General features: G+C 34.4%; 1 protein-coding gene and 1 pseudogene across 1 annotated transcript; both read right to left on the reverse strand.

Annotated features, from left to right (window-relative positions):
* Positions 1-4,251: 4,251 nt before the first annotated feature.
* Positions 4,252-5,634, reverse strand: LOC122064712 (polygalacturonase-1 non-catalytic subunit beta-like). Its single transcript, XM_042628473.1, has 2 exons — positions 5,534-5,634; positions 4,252-5,426 (listed from the first exon to the last, which is right to left on the reverse strand). The coding sequence occupies exons 1-2, from the start codon at positions 5,582-5,584 to the stop codon at positions 4,452-4,454; spliced, it is 1,026 nt and encodes a 341-aa protein (XP_042484407.1). The 5' UTR covers positions 5,585-5,634; the 3' UTR covers positions 4,252-4,451.
* A 4,393-nt stretch (positions 5,635-10,027) lies between these two features.
* On the reverse strand, positions 10,028-18,656 carry LOC122064715 (annotated as a pseudogene).
* Between the last annotated feature and the right edge of the window lie 6,053 nt (positions 18,657-24,709).

Raw genomic sequence — 24,709 nt, forward strand, 5'->3', positions numbered from 1 at the left:
TTGGGGGGTGGGGGTGGTGTGGGGGAAGAAATGTTGAAAGTACCTAAATGTACGGCATTTTATCATATTTGTCTTGCCTATAAAATCTGATTTATGAGTCCAGCTCTCCTTGAGCCTACCTATAACAAAGAGGCCGGTTCATTGCCTCATATCTTCCTAATTCAAAGTAGTACAACATTAAATCCTAACCAATAGACCAATTACTATACTCACAGGTTCACAACAAACGATCAGGGGTAACAAAAAAGTGAAAATATAGGTGAAAAACATATTTCATATCCATAATTATTGCATCAAATTTCATTGTCCAAATTTAACTATAGATTCAAATTCTCCTTTGCCACTTGTAAACTCTATTTAGGCTGAAACTTGTAAAGAAAGAAAGGGACTGTGGGTCAACCTTTGTATTTAAGACCATCCAACTTTCAGTGTGATGGATATAGATGCGCAAAGTTAAGAATTTTCCTACACCCACTAGACCAGCAAACAATCCCACAACCTATATTAGATAATGAGGACATTTTATTAAGCAAAACTACTCAATTATATTTTGGATAAATGGAGAAACTTATGGTGCTTTTCACCTTCTCCCGCTATGCAATTAGCAATGGAGAATATCAAGGGATCTTACACTTTGTAATGGTGAAATTGGTTATTAATGCAAAATTTATATATCTTAGCATAAGCAAATGTGACAGGTAGCTAGGTAGTTGAGCTCTAACATAAATCTAGAGAAGGTTGCTGGTTCGATCCTTCTGCTTTAGCTCCAACTTCTTTAAAATAGTAGTTGTTGTAGTACTGTAATTTGTGTGGGCCATGAAGCTCCTTGTTGGCTCCCTTTGTGGATCACAATGTGGTCCCTTAGAGGATCTTGCCTAGCCTAATAGCCTTTGAATGAGCCAAAAAAAAAAAAAAAAAAAAGAATAAGAAGAAGAAGGCATGTCATATGTTTTTATAGTTGAGAAAGATTTGTAAGAGTTCTAATAATAAAACTAGTTGGTGCACAATTTAAATGTTTAGAAGAAGAAAGCATGTCATATGTGAAGATGAGAGAGACAGCTAGTACTAGCGTGCCCTCCCCTAACTGCTCAGAGAACTTCTTCCCCTAAACATATATTAACCTACATATTCAAGTCTGAAATTAAAATAGTTTAATTAAACTCCACATTGAGAAAAACCAAGATATGATATAGAACAAGAAGGTAAAGGTTGCTTATGAAGAGCAGAACAATGTTCCTTAACTACGTTTGCCTCCATATCTAATAATTAAATCCAATCGAAATACATGTTTTCAAGTAAGTTAAAATAATAAAAATCATTTTCTATGAGACTAAAAGCATAGACAGCTCTTTGCTGGACAAAAAGGAAACTAATGAATAGCAGTCCCACTCTCCCACTTGGGAATCTTGTCAATTTAGCACTAATTACTAATTAGTGCATGAGAATGGCGTGGATAGTTATATGTGGAGTCCTTTAAATTTCTAACAATGCTGCCGTGGAAAATTCTTTGTTCACCTAATCTCGAGATATAATTATATGTATTTTCTTATGTTATACAATATAAATATTTTTCACATGAACTCAACTTCTTTGTCTTTTGTACCTAAACACAAACCCACACCAACCTATTAAGTTTTGAGTGTAAGTTCAATGTACTCATATTGTTCACATGTTCAAATTTCACATTCATCCTTATTGAGGCACGCAGCTAGTTTTTATGAAGTTTAATGGTTCAATCAATTGAGGGTGCAGGTGGGATACAAGTGGCATGAGAATCATTTCCAAAAGAAAAGAAAAGAGACAGAGACACAAACTGAGTACCCAGGAGCGTGCCCATCCTTTTCCTGGATGATATAGATATGATGGCATATTCCAACTACTCTTAAGTTATGAGTAAGTTCTATCTGTTCATATTGTTCACATGTGTTCTTTTACAAATTTCACATTGATTATTGTTTCTATTTTATCTTATAGATGATATCTATCTCATGGTATCTTTTAAGCCTGGATACGCGTCGTTAGCAAAAAAAATAAAAATAAAACATGCCAATCTTTTTCCATAGACTCGGTTTGGTTGCAAGAGGAATTAAAGGAAGGGAAGTGAAATTTTCATACTTACCCTTTTTTTTTTTTTTGTAGTCATTACTCGATATGATTATATCACTAATTCCATATCATTTCAGATTTAATTATTAAATTTTAATTTATTTTACATCCAAAACCCTTCACTATAAAATATAAAATAAAAATTACATGAAAAATGTATCATTATTAAAGTATGGTAAAAATTTTAAGCAGTTTATACAATTACATGGGATGATTACAAAAGTTTCTTTTCTAAGTTTGAAAAATTCCCTTTGCAACCAAACATAACCATGAAGAAAAAATAAAGATATATATATATATATATATCTTTTTGTATCTCTTTCTTTCAAAATATTTATATATATATATATTTTTTGTTTTATTTTCTTATCATTCCTAACATGGCCTTAAAGAATTAAAAAACATGGTCTAGAAATGACACTTTTACTCATATTATACAAACCAGTTTGCACAAAAAAAAAAAAAAAAAAAAAAAAAAGAAGAAGAAGAAGAAGAAGAGGAAGAAGAAAAGAAAAGAAAAAGAAAAAGAAAAAAAAAAAGAAAGAAAGAGAATATTTTTGCTTCCTAAAGGTTGGGTTGAGAGAGAGAAAGAGAGAGAGAACAAATCCTTGAGCACTGCTCTTGGTTGGATCCTAAATCCCAAGTGTTTTACAGAATGTCTCTTATAATATATCTTAATTGAATTATCATATCTATGTGATTACTTCGGCTCCGACGTGCACTCCAGCTGTTAGATTCATGTAGTCAACTTTATTTAATTGGGATAAGTTAAGTTGAACTGTAATGGCCTAGAAGAAATCTGATAGGTGTTGATATCAAGGTTTTATTTTAACCTTTTTAGATTTTTATTTTCTTCGCATCTATTTTATAATGTGGACATGTTGATTTAGGCTAGGGGTGTAAGTTAACCTAGTGAGCCGGAGCCCGCATTGAAACTGGTAGGGCCTGGACTGGGCTTCTCAACCTACAGGGTGGGCCAGACTTGAGATTCCTCAGCTCAGCCTTGGGTCGATCCAACATAGTTATTATTGGACTAACCAAATGACTGATAAAATAGGACCAAGCCCGGCCCATCATGAGTTCCATTGTGTGAGTCTTGGGTTGAAATATCTCAATCCAACCTCAAGTTGGGTTGGGCTTGGGTTGAACTTTGGGGTTCTTGTGCTGCGTCTGATTTTGAGAAATCCGGTCCAGCCTGGCCTTGTTGCACCCCTTGTTCGATCTCCATTTATGAATTGACCCATAGTCAAATTTAGTAACCCATCTCCCATCTTAGATTGGACCTTGACACGCTGTAATTTCCATGACAAAGTAGTAGGAATGATTTCTTTCACTATAAAACAACAATTGCCTTGTGTAATTGGTGAGCTGTGGTGCATAAAAAAGCCCATGCTCACCAGGAGGTCTTTAGTTTGAATCTTCTGATTATTACTTACTTCCCTCCTTCCCTTAAAAAAAAAAAATTAAAAAAAAAATAAAAAATAAAAAAACTCTTTCACTAGAAATCTGCCCCTTTCCATGCTTGGCAATGTTTGAGCAATTTCAAAAACCAATGCCTAAGCTGGTAAACCTTCCAACCAAATTTGGAGTTGACACCTAAATTTTTTTCCTTGCTTTGTTCTGTCATGTGACGGAACTCCGACTCAATTGGAACTCGACATATGAGCAAAAACCTTAAAATCTATTTATGCATAAAATTTGACCTCCACTTAATTTGCCATTTGATAGATATAAACATCCACCCATCATTTTTGCTCATGGGTTGCTTCCCACCAAATTGGTGTTAAATATGGGTTGAGGATCAATAAAAAGTAGAATTTGACATTTTTTGACCTTCATGTACCATTCAAAAATAAAATAGTAAAATTTGAAAAAAAAAAAAAAATGTTCTCTTTAATGGTTTTGACAAAGGAGTCTTAAGAGGCATTTATTTGCGTAAAAAGGAAAAAAATCTGGGATTGAGGATCAATAAAAAGTAAAATTTGGCCTTTTTTTTTTTTTTTTTTACTTCACACCCCTAGTCCAAATAAAATAGTGTATTTGCAAAAACAAAAAAGGGGGTTCTTGAACGGTTTTGACAAAGGAATCTTAAGAGGCATTTATTGCACTAAAAAAGAAAAAAGCTAAATTATACCATCGGTACAAACTTTCAGTGATATTTTTCTGAACAAAGTGATAAAAATTTACTTTCTACATTTTCTGCCTTTCTCTTACAACACTTGGCATGGCTATGCACAATAGCTTTGCCAGTACATAACAGGTCATTATTTATCCATCAAATAGAAAAACCAGTAACATGTAATACATAAAAGAGAATCAGAAGATAATCAGATCTTCAATGTTTCTCAAAGTAGACTCTTTGTCCAGACCAATCCATTCTCATTTATCCAATGACAAACTTCTATTAGGCCAGGACCAAAACCTAAAAGCTTAAATGCAATATGGTTTGGATTCCAAGTTGATGTATCATAATGACATACCATAATTGCATGATTCACTTTCTTCTGAGCATGTATATTAACTACATATATTTTTACTTTATAAAAAACATGGCAATAATAGACTTGAAATGGGAACGGAGGACTATGACATAATGCTGGTGGTTCAGACAGGTTTCCATGTATGAGTTTCACATCTCCAATTGTGACATTCTCATAAGATCCTTCAATGCTCTCAGTACTCCATATACATACATTGTGCCCTAATTTTTCAACGATAAAATCAATGAGATCTTCACCGGAAGTCACACAGGTGCTTTGGACTTCTCGAATTGGTCTTTTCTCACATATCTTGAGGGTGTCTTGAATAAATTCATCCATGTTTGATTCATCCACCACACCAAACATCTTCTTCAATTCCTCAATTTGAGCAAATGAAAATGGAACTTTTGATGCTAGTGGTTGCGGTAAGAATGATCTATATGACATTGGATCCCTTAGATCAGGGATAAGCATGAAACCTCCTTCTTTCATCATTGACTCTCGGAAAAATGGCAATCCCCCGAGGCTAGCAACTGACATGGGTGTTTCATTTGGAAGGTGTTCATAAATCACTTTGATACCATTCCACTGGGCAATTGGTGGCAAGGTTGTGTTGTCCATTGTCATTTTCTCTAGAGCATTTGTTGAACAAGCAATATTAGCTTGCTTACAAAATGAATGCAAGTGGGAAGCTAATTCATTTTCCTCCATGAGTTTCATAAACAATTTTGCTTGATGGAGATTTAATGGAGAAGCCTTTGCAACTAACCAATGTGGAGGATATGAATGATTTATATGCTCTTCCCAATACTCTAAGAAGGCATTTTTAGCTTGAAAACCCTACAATTTCATGGAAAAAATGACAGCAAAATAAGAAAGATAAAATAGAAACAGACAATAACCACATTGAAATGAATAAATGATGGAAAAAATATAATTTTTCTTACACTAAAGTATGCTGCTATCAGAAGTCCGAGCAATAAAATGTGATGTTTCATGGTGAAACTGAAACAAAAAACTAAATGAGTTGCAAAGTTGGGTATGTGCCTTTATGAGAATGAGTTGGGTTTATTGCCTGAAGAATGGGTGTTTGATTTTATAGAGTGGAAATTTTATAGTACCGATAGAAAATAAGGGAGAAGTTTTCATTAGTCCTCTGAATGGCTAAATTAATTTTCCCAATTCCTCTATGAAAAGTGAAACCTAGTTAAGGTGAGTCACGTTTCATTTATTTATTTATTTATTAAATATAATAAAAAAAAGGAAGAAAAAAAAGAAAAGAAAAAGGAATCACATACTATAGACTTTTGAGCTTGTACCATTGCAAATATGTTGAATAATATAAGTGAAATATTAAAGTAATGAACCGTTTGATAGTATTTTAGAAAATAACTAGACTTGCCGAATTTATAGTAACTCAAGTAAAAGACCTAATCTGACAAATGATTCATGACTGAATCTTGTTATTTTTTACCTGCCCGAGTCTACTACATGAACTCTTGTCCAAATTCAAAGCACTAAATAAAACACAAGATAAATTCAAACTGTAAATCAGTTTCGTTTATTCCATTGAGGCCATGTTTGTTGATGAAAAAAAGTGGAAAATGTAAAAAAGGGTAAGAACTTTGTATATATTTTCTACAAACTAGCACAAATATAATTTTGGGTAAATGAGATGGAAAATATATATTCTATTATTTTCTTTCCTTCCTTTTTATTGTTAACACAACTCACATCATGTAGGGCTTACCTTTACAAGTTTCCCACCTCTTTTTATTTGTCAAACAAACGAAGCAAGGAATCAATGCAAAGAAACTAGCTTTTGCCGGATGGAGTTGTGATGTATCAGTTCAATGATTGTGCAATGAAGTACAATTTGGTAGGCCTCTCATCAAATTTTAGAGTCATGACATTGAATCTTACACCCTCTTCTATTAGCACTTCTCTTATTTGTTTTAACTATTTTCACAAAAGTTTTTGACTTTCTAGTCATTTAAATCATGGCTTGAAGACTCGGAATCAGTTTTGGTATATTAACCGATTCAAAGCAGAACCAACCGAGCTGATTTCTATAACCTTCTTGAATTGCCCTGATTTCATGTTTGATATTCAATTTTAATCATTGTTTCCTTCTTTTAGTCTATAAAATAGCAGAAACAATGAAACCCACCTCTATTAGCAAGATCTCCAAGTTTATAATTGAATCAAAGACTCCGGAATTCATAGATTTTGAGAAATATTTGCTTCTTCTTTTTTATTCTAGGTCACTATCGACTGAGTCTTGTAGAAATCGGCTTGTGGAGCCGGCACTTAGGGGAGGAGATTGTGGGATCGAACCCTGTTGTACGCATTGTGTGAGTGTGTGTGTGTGTTTTCTTATTTATTCTGTACCCACCCGTGGGTTGCCTAGATGGTTAGGGCGAACTGAGGATTGTGCAGATTAAGCGCATGGTCTCAGGTTCAATTCCCCATCTATGCATCTGCGATTTAAACGGAGATCATCGCGGTGAGTTACTGTGCTAGTCTCTCTGAGGATTAGTTGAGATGCATGTAAGCTGGCCCGGACACCTTGGTTAAAAAATAAGAAAAAAAGTCTTGTAGAAATCGATCTGGTCCGCAATTCTGTACTCTACAACTATGAATTTAAAGACTTATTTTTCTATGTAGTCAAATCCAAACTTGACATTTAAGTAGGGGATCTTCACCGCTGCCTGCCCATAAATTTTTGTCTTACCTGATTTACCCAAGAAACTATATTTACTAATTTACTACATAAAAAGTTGCTTAGATATAAATAAAAACCAAAGTATTAATATTTTTTTAGTAAACAACTAAATTATTAAATTTAATTTAGAATTATAAAGCCACTAAAACAATGATCTATGTTTACTCCCCCACCCCAAAAATGTATGACATACACAATCCATAATATAACTATAGGTAATATCAATTTATTGCAAAAGCAAAGAAAAGGAAAGAAAGCTTGTACAACTGACTAGAGAATCTAAGAAGCATACACAAGACAAACCCCCAAGGCTCGAAGGGCCTGCACTGTAAAATCCAAAATGTTATGAATTCAACAAGTATTTCCCTTTCAAAAGGTAATTGCAAAAAGGAAAGGAAAAAAAAAAAAAAAATTTGACCAAGAAAAGTTTGTTCAATGAAGGGGACCTAAACCTTCCCCTTCTAAAAGATTAGATCTAGACCTAATTCTTTGACATTCTTAACTCACCAAAAATTAGAATGTTAGAAATTTGATTCACATCAATGAAAATTTTGATGTCCTAAAGTTCTATTTAGTTTAGAACCTAACGTTTCTTTGTGAAAAATCTAAGCCACATATTTCTTTTGGGTCAGAAAAACCACCCATATGGTTGGCTCTAGGAACAATTCAAGTTTTTTTTGCTTTAAAGAAAATGATCATGGAAGGCATTATTAAGAGGAGGAGCAGAATTTAATCATAGCAAAGAATTGGTCAGAACAATTAGGCATAGAAAAAATAGCACAATTGTTCAAAGAAATTCTGGCAGTATATAATTAAGATATGCTTGATGTAGCAACATGCCGAATTTTTTGTTTTATTAGCTTTATTGAATTTTTTTTTTTTGGACTGACAGGCTCTAAAAGACATTTCTAGAGATACACAAGTTTTACCACATATGTATATGATGTGGAAATTTTACCATATAAACTTTTGAAAAACAATCTAGGATTGATTGTTGAATGTATATATCGGGTGAGAATATACCTTGGTACTTCTCCTTCCCTTTCCTCATCTCACCATCTTTGTTGATTTGTACATGTTTTCTTATCCAAAGTTTGTTATTGATTTAGACTAAGGTTAATGGAGTCAGAACATTACAAATAGTATCAGAGCAGACACCGACAGTGTGGTGGGGCCATAGCAGGGATGCTGTGCTCAAAGGGGGAAGAATGTGATACCCAAGAATACAACAAGTGTACTGAAGCCGCCTGGGAGATCAAAGAGGTGTTCCCACCAAGAATACGAAAAAACCAAAGGGTTTGAGAGATTAGTGAGGGTGTGCAAATTTTAGTCCTACATTACCTAGGGAGAGGTTGCTGAGCTAATTAATAACCTCTAGCTAGCCTCAACATAACACAATGTATTTTAAAGCTTTTAGACCCATGGTCTCAAGAGGACAATATTGTGCTAAGGTTAATGAGATCGGGACGTTACATCAGGGGTTTAACCACTAGATTTGAATGGGTGAGGTCTAATGACAATATTTGGGTGTCCATCGAACCCCTATTAAAAATTTTTGCATCCTAATGACATATCACAAGATTTTGAAGGAAAAAAGAAAAAAAAAAAAAAAAAGTAAGGGTTGAGACATGTTTCAGTGTGAAGAAATGAAGGAAATGAGGTCCTATTTACAGGAAACAAGAGGCAAGGGCATTTTTTGAATTTACCATTTGGTGACACCACTAGGGGAAACTAGGCGGCACCCCGAGATTTCCCTTTGTGGTACCACCAATGGGTTCACCACATGGCAACCCTTGGTAAAAAAAAAAAAAAAAAAAAAAAAAAACTGAATTTGCTTGGAAAAGTTGCTTTATTGGCTGATGTTTAGACAACAATTTCAGGAGATCCAACCATCCGATTTTGATGATTCATTTATTGTTAGAAATTTATTTCAAAGTAATATCCACTGATGTGGAGATTAACCACAAATTTGGCTAGTGATGTGGAGATTAACCACAAATTTTGTTGGAACACGATTAAAACTACATTCAGTCGGGCCTGTCAATGAGGGTCTCGAATTGACACTCTATTTGGACGAAAGTCTAAAAATTGTCTTAAAAGTGATAAACCAGAACTTTCCTATAAATTTTTCAGCTAGTTCTGATGAGGGCTGGGTACCCAAGTCATTTTTGTCAAGAAATTTTTAGGAGCAAACTTGGTCTCAATTTATCATTGTTTGGCGATCCCTTGGGATGACCAAATTCAGTGTCTACAATAATAGGTCAAATTTTGGACTCAGATTCAAGCATATACCCCATGTATGGGAAGATTCACTTTTAGGTATCTATTTCTTTTCTACAAAGTTACATATATTAACTGGACATTAAAAATAATTATTTTCCCCCATGGACAATTCGGTTATAACTTGATATATATATGAGGAGGGGACTTTGGGCTCTAATTGTCCACAAAATCTCCCTCTCTCTCTCTCTCTCTCTCTCTCTCTCTCTCTCTCTCTATATATATATATATATATGCCATGTGGTAGATATTTGTGGAAATCTAAAAATACTGATGGACTACTAAATCTTCTCCCAAAGTTTATAGACATGCATGAAGTGAAATACTTCTTTTCTACCCCTGATACTTCAACCGAGTGCCAATGGCAACTCCAATGAGTACATGGAACCTTGATATCCCAAAAAAATTTTGCGATACTCAAAACATCAATGCAACTTAGTCTGATGCAGCCAACTTACTTTAAGTATCAAAACTCACTTATTTAGCCTTCCAAATACTAGGAACCATTTCTTTGGGTATATTCCTTAACAAGCTTTGCAAATGATGAGGAACTGTTCTCTAACAATTTAGTAGGGGAATCATATTCCAGTATACAACCTGTTTTAGACAAGAAAAAAAAAAATGCCAATGTAAGCATGCACTAGAAAATGATGACAAAATGTATCACTGAACTCAATTGAATTATTTGATTGTGGTATAGTAATTACTAGCCACTAACCATTATCAAGAAGCATGACCATATCGATATCAAGAATTGATGTTATCCTATGTGCAATTGTGATGATAGTAGACTCTGAGAAATGTTGAAGAAGTGTTTGTTGAATTAGATAGTCAGTCACGGTATCCACTGATGCAGTAGCTTCATCAAGTACTAATACTTTGCTCTTCTTGAGTAATACCCGTCCTAAACAGACTAGTTGCCTTTGACCCATACTCCAATTTTCTCCATTTTCCGTCACTGTAATAGACACAATGTGAAAATGTGTTAAATGATCTTATTTTCATCAATTTTTCTTCCCACTACTTATTCTTGAAAAGGGATAAGTGGCGGGGGGGTGTTAGGTTGTACACTGAAAGTTAGATATATCATACAATAATGTATTGACACGTAAATAAATTAATATTGAATAACTTTGGTTTAGAGTAAATATGAGAAGAAACCAACCGGTAGAATAAAGCTTCTCTCCCTTCTTTCTAACTTCATCACCAAGCTGGCATTTATCTAAAGCCTAAGATAACAAGAAGTCAATGTCAACGAACCTTCCTGTTTTTTCTTATTCAAGAGGACAGAAGTGATAGTTAAAGATGAGTTCAACAAATATGAAATGAATTAAAAAATTGTTGCCAGGTGGAAATGGAAAACAATGCAGTAAAAATAGTGCACTTCTTAGTTACCAACCATGATTCAAAGAATCGGATTCAGATTGGTATTGGTAGCAGCTGAGCTTGATCCCAATTTTGGATGAATCTGTATCGATAAAGCGGTACAAACTAGGATAGAAATGTAAAAATCGGATATTTATTTATTTATTTTTTTTTTATTTTTTAAAGAAACTAAGGGTAAATCTGTTTGATCCAAGCCAATACAGGCTGATCTGAGTCGGTATTGATTTCGACTTAGACCGATCTCATTCCAATTCCTGAATACTAAAATTATGGTCCCATCCAAGAGAATCTCTTAAGACAAACATGGCCCAAAGATGATCCAATGCATCTAATGAATGATTTCAATATTTTACTTGAAAGGATTTTAATAATTGAAAGAAAAAAAAAGACCATGAGAAAGGGGTTTATTGAGATACATTTCCAAAGCAATCAATTGTGATGTAGTTAATTTGTTTTGTGTGTGAATCAATTTTAAATACAAGATATTTCCATCCTATCATTGTTACTCCTTAAAGACTATTAAATGAAAACAAATCTCACCTCCCAGATTTGTTCGTCACTGTACTCTTCAAGCGGATCAAGATTGCTTCTTAAAGTACCTTCAAACATTGTGGGGTCTTGCGGAATAATGCTCAATCTTGATCGCAAATCATGAAGACCAATCTTGGAGATATTGATATCATCTATCCAAATTTGACCGGAAGTGGGTTCAAGCATGCGAAAGAGAGCCTGTATGAGAGTTGATTTACCACTTCCTGTTCGCCCAACGATTCCGATCTTCATCCCTCCATGGAAAGTGCATGTGATACCTCGCAAAACAAAAGGAAGTTTTGGGGCATAACGGACCTATACACATATTAAATAATCAAATCATGAAGATTAGAACAATTTTATAAGAGCAAGAAGAATTATTTAACAACATTAGGCTTTAAAGGATCTATTCCATAAAAAGAGGAAATAAGTGAGGATATAAAGACTTAAGGAATCTAGATAAGACATTACCTGAAGATCAACAATATCAATTTTTCCTTGTGATGGCCATTCATGATCTGGCATATTTTCTTTTACTAATAAAGGGGGGTCACTAGGGATGCATGCATATTGCAGTATTCTCTCAATGGATATAATTTTATTCTCAAGAGCACTAAGATCCCATATAACTCCATACACACTGAAACCAAGCCCATATGTGACTACTAAACCTGCAACACCTTCAATAAAGGGAAAAAAAATAATAATAAATTCAAAATTATGTTTTCATGTGATCAATCAATTATAGTAGCTCCAAAATATGAATTTATAAGATCTCAAATTCAAGTTTTTACCAGGACTAAGAAATCCCTTTGGCATAGAGATCAAGAAAACCATAGAGGCGGCATATGTGATGGATGCCAACATTTCCATTCGGAAGCATAACCATTCTATTGCACCTGAGAAATGAAATTTAGGTCGGGAATAACCATCAACCAGTTTGAGGTTTGTGTCCATAAACCTCTCTTCTTGATCAAAACACCTAATTGTAGGTGAACCCAAACTAGATTCAGCATAGTGTTGTATAATTGGAGCATGACATACTCCACCCATACGTGATAATTCACGTGCTGCAGATTTGTAATATTGCTACAAGATGAGGTTCATAAAAAATGAAATTAGGTACAATATAAAATAAAAAATGCAATGGGAGAATGACATGAGATTTCTTTTTATAAAGAATTTCTTAATATGAGATGCTTTCATTTAGATGGTTGATAATGACACCGTCTCATGGATTAAACTATAGGAAAATATGCCATTCATTTTTTTTTTATCCAACTATTTCATTTAGATGGTTGATCTGGATATTATTTTCTATTATTATCATGATTAAATTATATTCATTATTTTTAGTTATGCTAAGTGCAAATGCTTTTGCATACTTACCTTAATTAGTAGCCCTCACACTTCACTAAGGAAAGAAAGAGGATTATGAAGAAAAGCTGTAGAAAATAAGGGAAATGGAAAAAGTAAGAAAGTAGATTTCCCATTGAAAATCATCGACTAATCAATAATGTAACACTGGTTCCTAGGAGGTCCACCTATGGGCTTCTCTTAACTTCCCAAATACTTATTGCATGAAAATTGGGTCTCAAATTTTGTCATTGTGGTCGGTCATATCCATAGTTAGTAAAATACGGGTATTATACGCGTATAATATGTGCGCCCGAACATTTAATTCAAAAGTTCGTAATTTGGCGTATCAATCCAAAAAAACCGTTTAATATGCAGATTTTAAAGATAATCGTATTATACATGAATAATACTCGTATAATACGTTACATACTCAATAAAACTTTTATGTTAAAAAAAAAAATGAGATTAACCCAAATGGGCCAAATCCCGATTCCCGACCCATATCTTCTATCAGGAACCCTAATCAATCGAAACTATAACCCTTCTTCTTCCCTCATCTAAGTAAACCAAAAAAAGGAGGAACACTTGCCCTAGTGACCCCTTCCCCATCTCCGTTCTCAGCGGCCAGCGACCGAGAGTGATAGGTAAGACATCAATGTCCCCTGCTCTCATTCTCTTCTCCATTTCTCTTCCCATCGATTGTTGAAAACCCATTCAACCCTTCCTCTTCTCTGTTTCTCTTCCCATTGGTAATTGAAAATCCAATCGATGGTGATTGCATTTGCAAATAATTTTTAATGGGAAGCGAGAAAGATTCAAAAGAGATGACTCACATGGACAAAGATGGCCAAGGGCGGGATTTTCCAAAAGGGGTTGAAATGAAAACCTTTTTAGGAAATTTAGCATACAATTGCCATTTGAATTGAACCAACAATTATTTACAAATATAGTTGCAGCTGGACAATGTGAAGAATTAGAAAGAGGAAATGACACGGGTGTCATCCTCCCTCTATTCTTGCAATACTGTATCTGAGAAATCAAAGGAGTTGAAGGGAGGAGGTTCTTGAGCCTTAAAATTGATCCATGACCGGTCTTAGATTGTACTTCGATGGAAATTTCAAGAAAATCTAAGCGCATATCTGGGATGAACGATTGTAAACACTTATTCTCCATCTTCTTGAATTTTGTTTTCGTACAAACAAGAAGAGAACATGTTAAAGTTACGAGACGAGATGAGGGTTGATTCTCCACTTAGTTCTTTCTACCATACCATTTTTAGGGGTTAAATTTAATTAATATTAAATGTGAAAATTCAAAGAAATGGAAAATGATTTCAAATTGGAAAATCAGATTGGATTTTAGTGTCCATAAAAGCATGGTAGATTAGAATATAATTTCAAGCTATCATTTTTAGTCCCGAATTTTTACCCCTGGATTTTGACAGAGTAACCGTATTAAACACGTATTCAACACATACCATATTATTGCCGTATGTGTTTTATTGCACCTAATTTTTTGAAATGTATTATTACCGTATGGTCCATTTAATTTCCATACGTATCCGTTCCCATATTATCGCCGTTCCCAAATTTACTAACTATGGTCATATCTTCACTGACCCATCTACCAAATTTGAGCTCTCATTAATTGAGAATTTAATTTTCATAATTATGGGGAACTTTAATTTAACCATTCCCAAAACTTGAAACATGATTAATCAAAATTGGAAACAACTATCCAATTGTCAGTTTAACAGAAACAGCCCTCCGCATGATCCAAAGTTGTTGGACCACTAAGACTAGGCTTTGCAATGGGCATTTTTATTTGATACTTAATATTTATTTATTTTGATAATTATATCAATTTAATATTTACTAATTTAAATTGTTTAGTTATTTTTATTTGATACTTAATATTTATTCCATAATTAAAATTGATATATTATGTTGCTAATGTAAAAATGAGAAAATATTTACTAATTTATTATTTTTTAGTTTTTATTAATTTATATTATATTTAGTATGAGCAGAGCTAATAGGTCATATTATATTTTTATTCAAACATATCTAATATATTTTATGCATATCAAAAGCATATCCATGTTCCTTTTGGACACTTTGCCCTTTGGTAACATTGACGTGATTTGGTTATTGCTACTAAAAAAAGTTGGTGAATAAAAGACAATTTTTCTTTAATTTATATTAAAATTTGTGGTTGAAAAAATGTGTTTCTTGCATATATTCTATGTAAATTCAAGAAAACTAATAGAATTTAATAACAACTTTTACACCCAAGCATAGAGACATCCACCACTAAATCAATTTTCAGTGAACAAAGTGAATAAAGAATTCATTGATCAAACAAAGCTTGAACCAACTTATATTGTAGCCTGTTAACTGCATATATAGTTTAATCATGAGAAGTGAAAATGGCAATAGAAGTACCTGGTACCAGATGCACGTCACAATCATTGGAATAAAAACTATTAACATTTTCCATGCAACTTGTGACATCATTGCAATAGTTCCCAAGAATCCTATGATTGACACAAGAAGTTCTTCCATTTGAAGGGGAATAGAGGTATCAACTACATTTTGATCTATAGAAGCCTGTATAAAAAAAATAAAATTTATTTAAAATTTACAATTATATTAACTTTTATGGTGATAAAAAAAATATCATTTGAATCTCAAAGAGTAATTAAGAACATTTACAAACCCGGTTTAGAATCCTTCCACTAGGAGTAGAATAAAAAAAAGATTGTGGAGCATGGAAAAGGCATAAATGCATTTTGTTGAAGAGCAGAGTGGCTGTTTTGTATCCAATAGTTACAATGAGCATAGACCTTACAAGTACACAAAGAGAACTTCCAAGGGTCAAAGCAGTATAAACCAACATGAGAGTGGATCCCCTAACATGTGATTTCATATTGACTGAAACAGGAGTAGCCAACACCATCCAGTAATTACTACCTATTAGAAGAAGCTGAAAAAGAATTTGTGCCAATAATATCAATGGTGCAAAAGCCCCTTTGTATGTTGCTGTAATATACTTCCAATAGAATAAAAGGCTAATTCCACCTTTTTCTCTCTGTTCTTCTTGGACAAGCTGCCCTTCTGTTCCAACCAATTTTTCTGTTTTGTAGTTTTTGGATTCCATATCCTCATCATCTTGAATAGATTTCTAGCTACATATCTTATTACTTTCTTCTTCACTATTAATTAAATTATCCAAAGAAACCCCATGTCCAATAGAAATTAAGTCTGCCAAAGCTTTTTTATGTGCACCTATTAACTCTATAAAGTCAGTTCCTGAACTAAGAATTTCGTCATATTTTCCTGCTTGAGTAATCTTTCCACCTCTCATAACCTGTCAAAGAAAATAAGGTAAATAATAACTCTCAAACTAGGTTGGGGAACTTGAAGTTTGAAATAAACAATGACACATTCTCACCAGGATAAGATCAGCAGAACGTATAAACTCTACTTGATGGGTGACATAAATTACAGTTTTTGAATTCAAAATTCCCAGTAAACACTCCTGTCACAAAGTTCGGTTAGTCACATTTAGTCACACTAAAAAAAAAAAATTTCGATTAGTTAAAAGAGCCAAATAGTTATCTATACAAATATAATCTTTTTTTTTTTCATAATAATGACTAAAATCAAACCATGGATTTGTGAAAAACATGCATCGTAAAAACATAATGTTTTTTTTATGTCTTATTTGTTCCGAGCCATGTTTCATCTTTTTTAGATCAAAATCAATTTTTTGTGAATTACGATGTAAGCAATGAGATGTATAGTTGAAACTAATTTCATCAAGGAAAGGTTTGGAAGTATGGCTTATAGTGTAGTTACCTTAAATAGATGTGTTCCTGTGTGAGCATCAACGGCACTAAAAGGGTCATCGAATAGATAAATATCTGCATCATGGTACAAAGCACGTGCAATCTGGATTCTTTGTTTTTGTCCACCACTCAGGTTGATCCCTCTGTCTCCTATGATTGTTTGGTCCCCAAAGACACATAATTCTAGGTCCTTCTTCAATGAGCATGCTTTAAGGATCATCTCATATTTTTCCCTATTCATATCCTTACCAAACAATATGTTATCTACTATCTTACCACTCTGTATCCATGGTGATTGTGCAACATAGGCCTTTGTCCCATTTAATTTAATGGCTCCAGATACCTTTGGAACTTCTCCTAATATGCATGAAATGAGGCTTGACTTACCTGATCCAACAGAACCACAAATAGCCACTTTCATACCACGACACACTTGGAAATTAAGATCTTTTAATGTGAGTTTAGGAGAATGAAGGTCCCAAGAAAAATTCCCCTTGATAATCTCAACTACAACTTGGGCATCATCTCTTGGAAGCTTTTGTACTATATTTGGATGAAGATCATCAAGACAGAGGAATGACGCTATTCTGTCAAGGGAAACTTTAGTCTGAACTGCCATGGAGATTGTAATTGGGAGAATACAAATGGGTACTTCCAATATCTCAAATGTTGCAAGTGCAGATAAAATATTCCCCGACTCTAATGGAATTTCCATAAGCAAACAAAACCCAAAAGTAACCATAGATACAAACATGGGACCAGACAAGTAGACAAAAGAAATCATAGCTGAAGAATAAAGTAACTTTTTTATCCATCTTGTTTCAACATTCCTGAGCTCAATTATTTTTTCCAAGAACTTCATCTCCCAGCCTTGGAACTTGAGAATCCTCATATTCCTCAAAGCCTCAGATGTCACTTTCATTCGTCGATCTTTTGAATCCATCAATTCCCCCTGAAATTTCTCTTGTAATTTTCCTAGTGGACCATTTGCTAACAACAGAATCATTATGGCAACAAAAGCTCCAAGTGAAGCAAGCCCAAAGCTTTTGTTCAAGATCAACAATGCTAGCCCAAACTGAACAGGCAGTCTCCATATATTGTGTATGTACCAACTGAAAACACTAATCCTCTCAACATCAACACTCATCAAATTAATGTTCTCCCCACTAGTATGATCCTGCTTTGATTGGCTTGAAAGGTTGAGACTCTTCTTATAAATTATTGAGAACAATGCAGCACGGATCTTAACTGCCATCTTTCGCAATTGAAAAAACAAGTGTCTCTCTGAGAGGCATCTTATAAGCTTTGAAAGAAAGAAGGTAAGCACTAACACATAACCTTTATATTTTAGTTGTTCAGAGCTATTGAGATACTTGACAAAGGGACCAATAAGACATGGTCCGACATAAGAAGCCAATGTGCATACAATGGAGAATAGAGTTGTCCATAGAATTTCTTTCCGTGTTGAGAGAATCAATGCCTTAACCAACTTGAGTGTGCTTACATGACCACTATTACCACTGCCATTACTAGCTGATTCAAGTTCATTTTTAAAACAATCAAAAACCACCTTAGCACTATCACAGTTGGCAAGTTGAGGAACATCTTCAAGGTTTAGTGTTTTTTTATTTCCAAGTGCAAGCAAAGGGCCCATCCAACCAAAAGTAAAAATACTAAGAAGATTGGCATTTGCATAAGGAGTAACATTATCACCAATGACACTTGATCCTTGTCCTTCGTCTCTTTGATTGGAACTACTTTTCAAAAGAGGCTCCAAAAGATGGAGATCTTCATCTTCTCGCACCTTGCGAAACACACCAACATAACTAAAGAACAAACCAGTAATAATGGATATAGCATCGGAGACCCATATGATGAATGGTATAGAAAAATGCTTCCAATACAAACAAAAATGTATAACAAGATAGGTACCAGACATTAGGGAGTAGAAAGCCCACCAAATCCTTAGTAGAATGGGGAACTTGTGATCACTTGAATGAGAAAACTGGATGTGTAAGTAAGCGGAGATGACAAACCAAGTGAGTGCTCTAAATGCAAAATCCAATTGGAAAAAACACTTTAGATCTGGCCAATAATGTCTTTCCCTAGAGAGGTAGTTTAACACACAGAAAAAGATTATAGAAAGATAAACCAATACAAGATATAAAGGTTGACCAATAGTATAAAAAGTATGTATTCTTCAGCATTCGATTTGAATTTTCAAGGGTGGGTATCGTGCGCCTCTTGCAAGCCCAGGAAATGGATAAAGCTAATAACAAAATGAGGTGTGAAGAGGCAGAAAATCCGTGCAAGAAAATGGTTGTAGAAGACTGTGAAAAAAAAATCCAGATATTCATACCATTCTTTGATTCTTCAAAAACATCCATGTTTGTAAATTTTCTTGTCTTCTATTTATAATTTAGTCGCTTAACTCAAGCAAATCCAATACAAATCCTGCTAGCTTGACCACATTTTGAATCGATGTAAACCCATTTGTAAGATGCTGTGGAAACTCTTGCATCTAAATACCAACCATTTCCACCTACGTATCCAGAAAGACTTGGATCGATATTGGAGTCTCAATATCACCCTTTGATGTAGTTGAACCTGTTAATGAACCAGAAGAATAGAAACGGTTGAAAAATATATAAAGAGAAAGTGTTGGAAAAATTTTCATAGAAAAATCAATAATGAAAGAAGCTACAGTTATATATGATTTAGCCCATGTTCAATTAAGAATATCAATATATATATATATATATATATAGAGTGCAGATAGTAAGTAGCTTGAGACGAAATAAACCAACAAATATTTTAGAAATCAACACATTGGAGCAAAACCCAAGAAATTGAATTTCCTATTATAAGAACACCAAATGATGCATTGCATAGATTTCTATAGAAAATTAAAAGGAAAATAAAAATTGAACTTCTAAAATACGGAAATCATATATAAAGTTCCGGAATAATGTAACCATAGAAACAACATTAGCAACATAATTAACCTGTGAATAGAACTATCAAATATTGATATATAGTATAACCTCTGCAAGAAGTTTATCAAACCATTAATGATGGCAACTTAAAAATCATCAAATGTGAATGGGGAAAATCCTAGGGGCATAACATTGTAACTAACAACACTTACTGATTTCATCTATAAATCAATAATTGGATTGAGTCAGACACCAAAAAAAAATCTAAGTAACTCTTTTGAATCCATGATATTTTTTATATGGTTAATACAAATACCATATTGTACTCTTGATGTGCTAGTTACAGAACATTGCAACTAACCATACTCAATTTTCTTTAATCATCATTAAAGAAAAAACTAATCATACTCAACCTGATCTTACCCATAAATTAATCAATCACTGGTTGAGTTATTCACCAAGTTAAGTGACTCATTTTAATCCATTTCATATGACCAATATAAATTCATTTATAATATATAAAAGCCAAATTCTTGAGCGCTAGTTATACTCACACCGCTCTCTTATTTATGAATTATGACATAATAGACTATGCAAGGCACTTATTAGAACTCTACAGCATATGTATTTGCCCGTTAGCCCTTGTATCAGACCCACCCACCCCAATCTCCCAGCATGCTATGGGTTGCTCGCTCATAGACAGAAATCCCAAGAAACTCAAGCAATGAGATCAACAACTAGCTCGGACACAGGTGGTTGAGGATCAATGGCTTAAGCAGGAACTGCATCTACTGCATTTTGTTCTGAATAGTCTATTGCACAAAGAAGAAAAGGATTTGATAACAATGGAAGCCATGATGTAGGACAGCTACGGACAAACCACCTAGAGTCTGTAGGTTGTAGGGCCAAAATTGTCGAAATGATTTTTTTGCTTAAGATCAGTAAAGAACTTTATTAAGAAAGAATGACTAATTAGAAAATTAACAAACCAAAGGAGAAAAGAAATTCAGAATGCTGCCACTTTTGGTGTGGCCATCAGCAGAAAAGCAAACTAAATCAATAGAACTCACAAAATAAAATCAAAGGCTAAACCTCAGCTAAATCTGAATCTTTAGAAAACAAATATGGTAAAAAATCAATTAAGGTCTAAGAAAATAAAGCCATCAAATAACATTCTTAGGCACTAAACGAATCAACTCATGTGATAAAGCTTCTTTAGAAACTATGAAAGAAAAATGGTTTTCTCTTATGAGAAATTTAATAGTAAATCAGCCTCCTCTTGTACCCTCAATAGTGATTTAATGTGGTGTGTAACATTTGAATTAATGTTTCAACGCTTGGTGAAGAGAAAGAAAGACAAGTAAAACAACCAAACACAACCTTGTTGCAAGGTGCTTCCATGGTTAAAGCTCTTGTTAACCATTGATACTCAAAGACAAACATCTCAAACTCACTCTTGCCCCTTAAGGCCTTCATATTTTAATATGGATTTGGCTAACTTCACATAGTACCTGAAGGAATATGCTCACATTTCAGGTACATACATGGCATACATTATCTTTGGGCATTGGGAACCACATAAAATTGGGGAATGACCGACTACTAATAGGATTTAAGATGAGGTTAACATTTTCATCTTGGTGTAGGTCATGGGTTCCCCCAAAAGGAGAGGGGGCGGGGGGTGTTTGTGGATGGAAAGAAGGAACTAGAAACTATTTTCTTGGGAAACTTTTTCTATTAAATTGTTTAGGAGAGTAAAGGTCTCTGATGTTGCACCCAACTTTAGCTTTTTTACTTTTATAGGGCATCATATCTCGCTTCATTATTTCCTTCATAAATGGAATGAAATATTGAAGGATTAGAAACTATTTCCATTTTAGATCTAAGCAAGTTGTTTCCCAAAAAAAGTGGTGAAATCATGTTTATAAAAAAAAAAATAAATAAATAAATAAAAATGATGATAGCTTGATGGATGACATGTATGGTACCATCCAGAATATATCAACCTGATCATCTCAATGTATTCTTTATTTTCACTTAGGTCTCAATTGTAGCTGGACATGTTTCATTTTTATGTTCAATAAGAAAAAATCTGACCGTTAAAAAAATCGAATTTTTCTTCAGCCATGGTTAAAAAGAACAAAAAATTTCTTCTTCAGAAGCATTAATTACTACCATTGGATGTCCAAAAGAAGGGATAGTTCCAATCCTAAACAATTAGAAGTGGGAGTTTATGATGGGTCTATCCCGTGGCCACATCGTCAATCCTGAGGGGATTCTTTCTTCCTCCCACATTGCTGAAGAAAAATTTTTGCCATAAAAAAGAAAAAATAAATAAAACAAGATTTTTTACATTAAAAGAAAAAGTGATGAAGTGGTTATGGAACTCTTTTTGCCTCGTTAAGAAAGAAGGATGACAAAAAGAGCAACAATTGCATGAGAAGGAAACGTTTCAGAGTTCAGACTACCAGACTACATTTGAAAATGTCACTGATCAATCCTCTCCTATAAAGTAAATACATTTTATAGCCAACCAGCTGCCACATTGTAATTGAAGATCAGAAATCTCATCTTAAAACTTAAACCTTATACCAAGCTTGCTAACGTTACAAAACCTCAATCCTGCTCACCAGAACGTGAGGCAAACAGAAATCCCTCAAGGGTGAGAGAGAGAGAGAGAGAGAACCTTGAGGAAGAAGCTTCAAATTTCCTTTGTTTCTGGAATCTGGATTGCGAATGTTTAACTTCTTTGTGCATTTCTTCAAGGAACCAAAAATTTCCTCCTACAACTCTTGGAAGAACTTGGACCACGGCCTCTGTTAGTAGCTTAATTAACTCAAAATGAAAGCACCTGGATGAGTTATCGGTGAGCAGAGGGGGAGCATTCCTATTTTAAGAAGGAAATGGGTGTCTATGAATTTGCTTCACAACCCCTGACTTCCTGAGAAATAGGAAGCGGTGGGTACATATATCCTCCTGAACCCGTCTTCCACGGATTGCGTTCTTCCTCCCTCAAAAAACAGAGATCATTCATGGACATGGTTCAACATCGAAATCTTATATTTCATTATTTCCCATGTCATTATACTGAATTCCAAAAAAAAAAAAAAAGTCCTTAGGCTGAAAGGTGGATTTAGGTAAGACGGTTGGGTGAAAAAACCCTACTAGTCCGGTGTAGGCAACCACAACAACAGTACATAGGGTCAATAGGATGGCATACGGGAGCATCTGGCAACATGGTCTATTTGCATCCACCTGTGTTTGAGTGTAGGGGACACTAGACTGACAGGCATGTGGCTAGACACAAATAGGGAAGTGAAACCACGCTGTGAAAAGATGCCCATTCTCCATCTCCACTTCCCCATGTGTCTGGGCAAGCATAACATCATCGGGTAGTGTTCTTTCTCCCACACATATATATATATATATATATATATTTATATAAGGAACTCTGTGGGAGAGCATGGAGCCTGCACCCATACACAAAAGGGACGAAATTACCGCCCCGCCTCCATGGAAGGTGGAAATACCACCTATGTTGATGCACATTGGCTATTGTATGTGCAGGGGTCACTCCCCACAAGAAACACTTCCCCATATATTATACATGGGTGATCAAACACTACCTAACCAGGCAGCGACCTTGATCAATGGCGGGAGGGGCACAACCATCTTCAAAGCGGGGTCACACATCCTTTTCGCACCTACTGTGTTTGGGTGCAGGTACACATGGTATGATAGAGCTCTTTCTTCCATTATATATATATATATATATATACATATATACATTGCCTATGGTACACAACCTCATATAATCTCTGACTCTCTCTCTCCCCTCTCGACCAAGTGTGCCCCCTATATATGGATTATGAGTGCTTCCTCTTGTGCACCCATTGGCTTATTGTACGGTATGTCAATACATTTAGGTGGCATGTAAAGCCCTCCTTTAGTCCCCCTATAATTATAATTACTTCCCTATAAATTTACCGTCACACTTTCTACCCGGTTCTTTCCAATATTTCTAAAATCATAAATTATTCTTTTTAAATTGAAGGAAATATTTTATGTGAAATGACCATGGTTCTAAGTATTAGTATCAGATTGGCCATGTTGAGTGATCCATATTGGTTTAGCATGTCTTTGATTTCATTACTTAGTTGATATTCTATCGGTCAAACAGTACGAACCAAGGGTAGAAAAGTAAAAAGAAAATATATTTTTTCAGGAAATCAGGGGTATTTATGTCAGATACTAGTGTTCTGATACCAATACATCTTGATACATATTAGTTTTTAAGAAGGCCAATACCAATTCAGACACCATGCACTAGAACCATGGAAATGAATGAATTTATCCATATTGGAAAAAAAAAATAAATAAATAAAATTTTGTACAACTTCTTAGTTCACCACTTTGGTTACAATAAGATTTTCCATAAATTAAATATGTTGCATTAGTTTAAAGTCAACAGTTAGGGATCCAAGTTTGGCTTGACAAGCCCGAGCTAGCCCAAGCTCGATCGTCCATAGCCTGAGAAAGTTTGGGCTAGGCTTTTCAGCCTACGAGGTGGGACTAGGGTTGAGATTTCTAGGCCTAGGGTAGGGTCAGGTTGAGCTTGGATTCAGGCATCTAGATGAGTCTAGCCCTATATTATTATCTATAATTTCATACATTTGGAGGTGTATACTGGTGCGTCAGGTAGGCAGCCGACACCTTACTATTATAATCAGTCAATCATCTTTTGCATGGGTTCTTGTATTTTGGAGGTGTTATGTTGCTATGTTTCTTTTCTTTTTCTTTACCCCTTCTCTTTCCTTTGCTTTCTATTTCGACCAGTCATGGATCCATGTGTCTGACCCCATTAAGTTGAGAAAAAAGTATTTTTGTTGTTGTTATTATTGTAATTGTAATTTCATACATTTGGTCAAAAAATAGAATAACCAGAGTTAGCTTAACGGTAAAATGAACAAAAAGAGCTAAGTAGAGTTAGACTGGGGTTGGATTGAACTAAAGGGACCCGGGGTTGGGTGGGGGATTTAAAAAATCTGATCCAAAC

The sequence above is a fragment of the Macadamia integrifolia genome, unplaced genomic scaffold (assembly GCF_013358625.1).
Source record: "Macadamia integrifolia cultivar HAES 741 unplaced genomic scaffold, SCU_Mint_v3 scaffold1727, whole genome shotgun sequence".
NCBI classification, from domain to species: domain Eukaryota; kingdom Viridiplantae; phylum Streptophyta; class Magnoliopsida; order Proteales; family Proteaceae; genus Macadamia; species Macadamia integrifolia.

Excerpts from the sequence above, each read along its gene's own strand:
- LOC122064712 (XM_042628473.1), bottom strand. The coding sequence starts at position 5,584 with ATGAAACATCACATTTTATTGCTCGGACTTCTGATAGCAGCATACTTT. Across the intron at positions 5,427-5,533 it reads TGATAGCAGCATACTTTAGT|GGTTTTCAAGCTAAAAATGC; the intron begins GTAAGAAAAATT and ends ATGAAATTGTAG.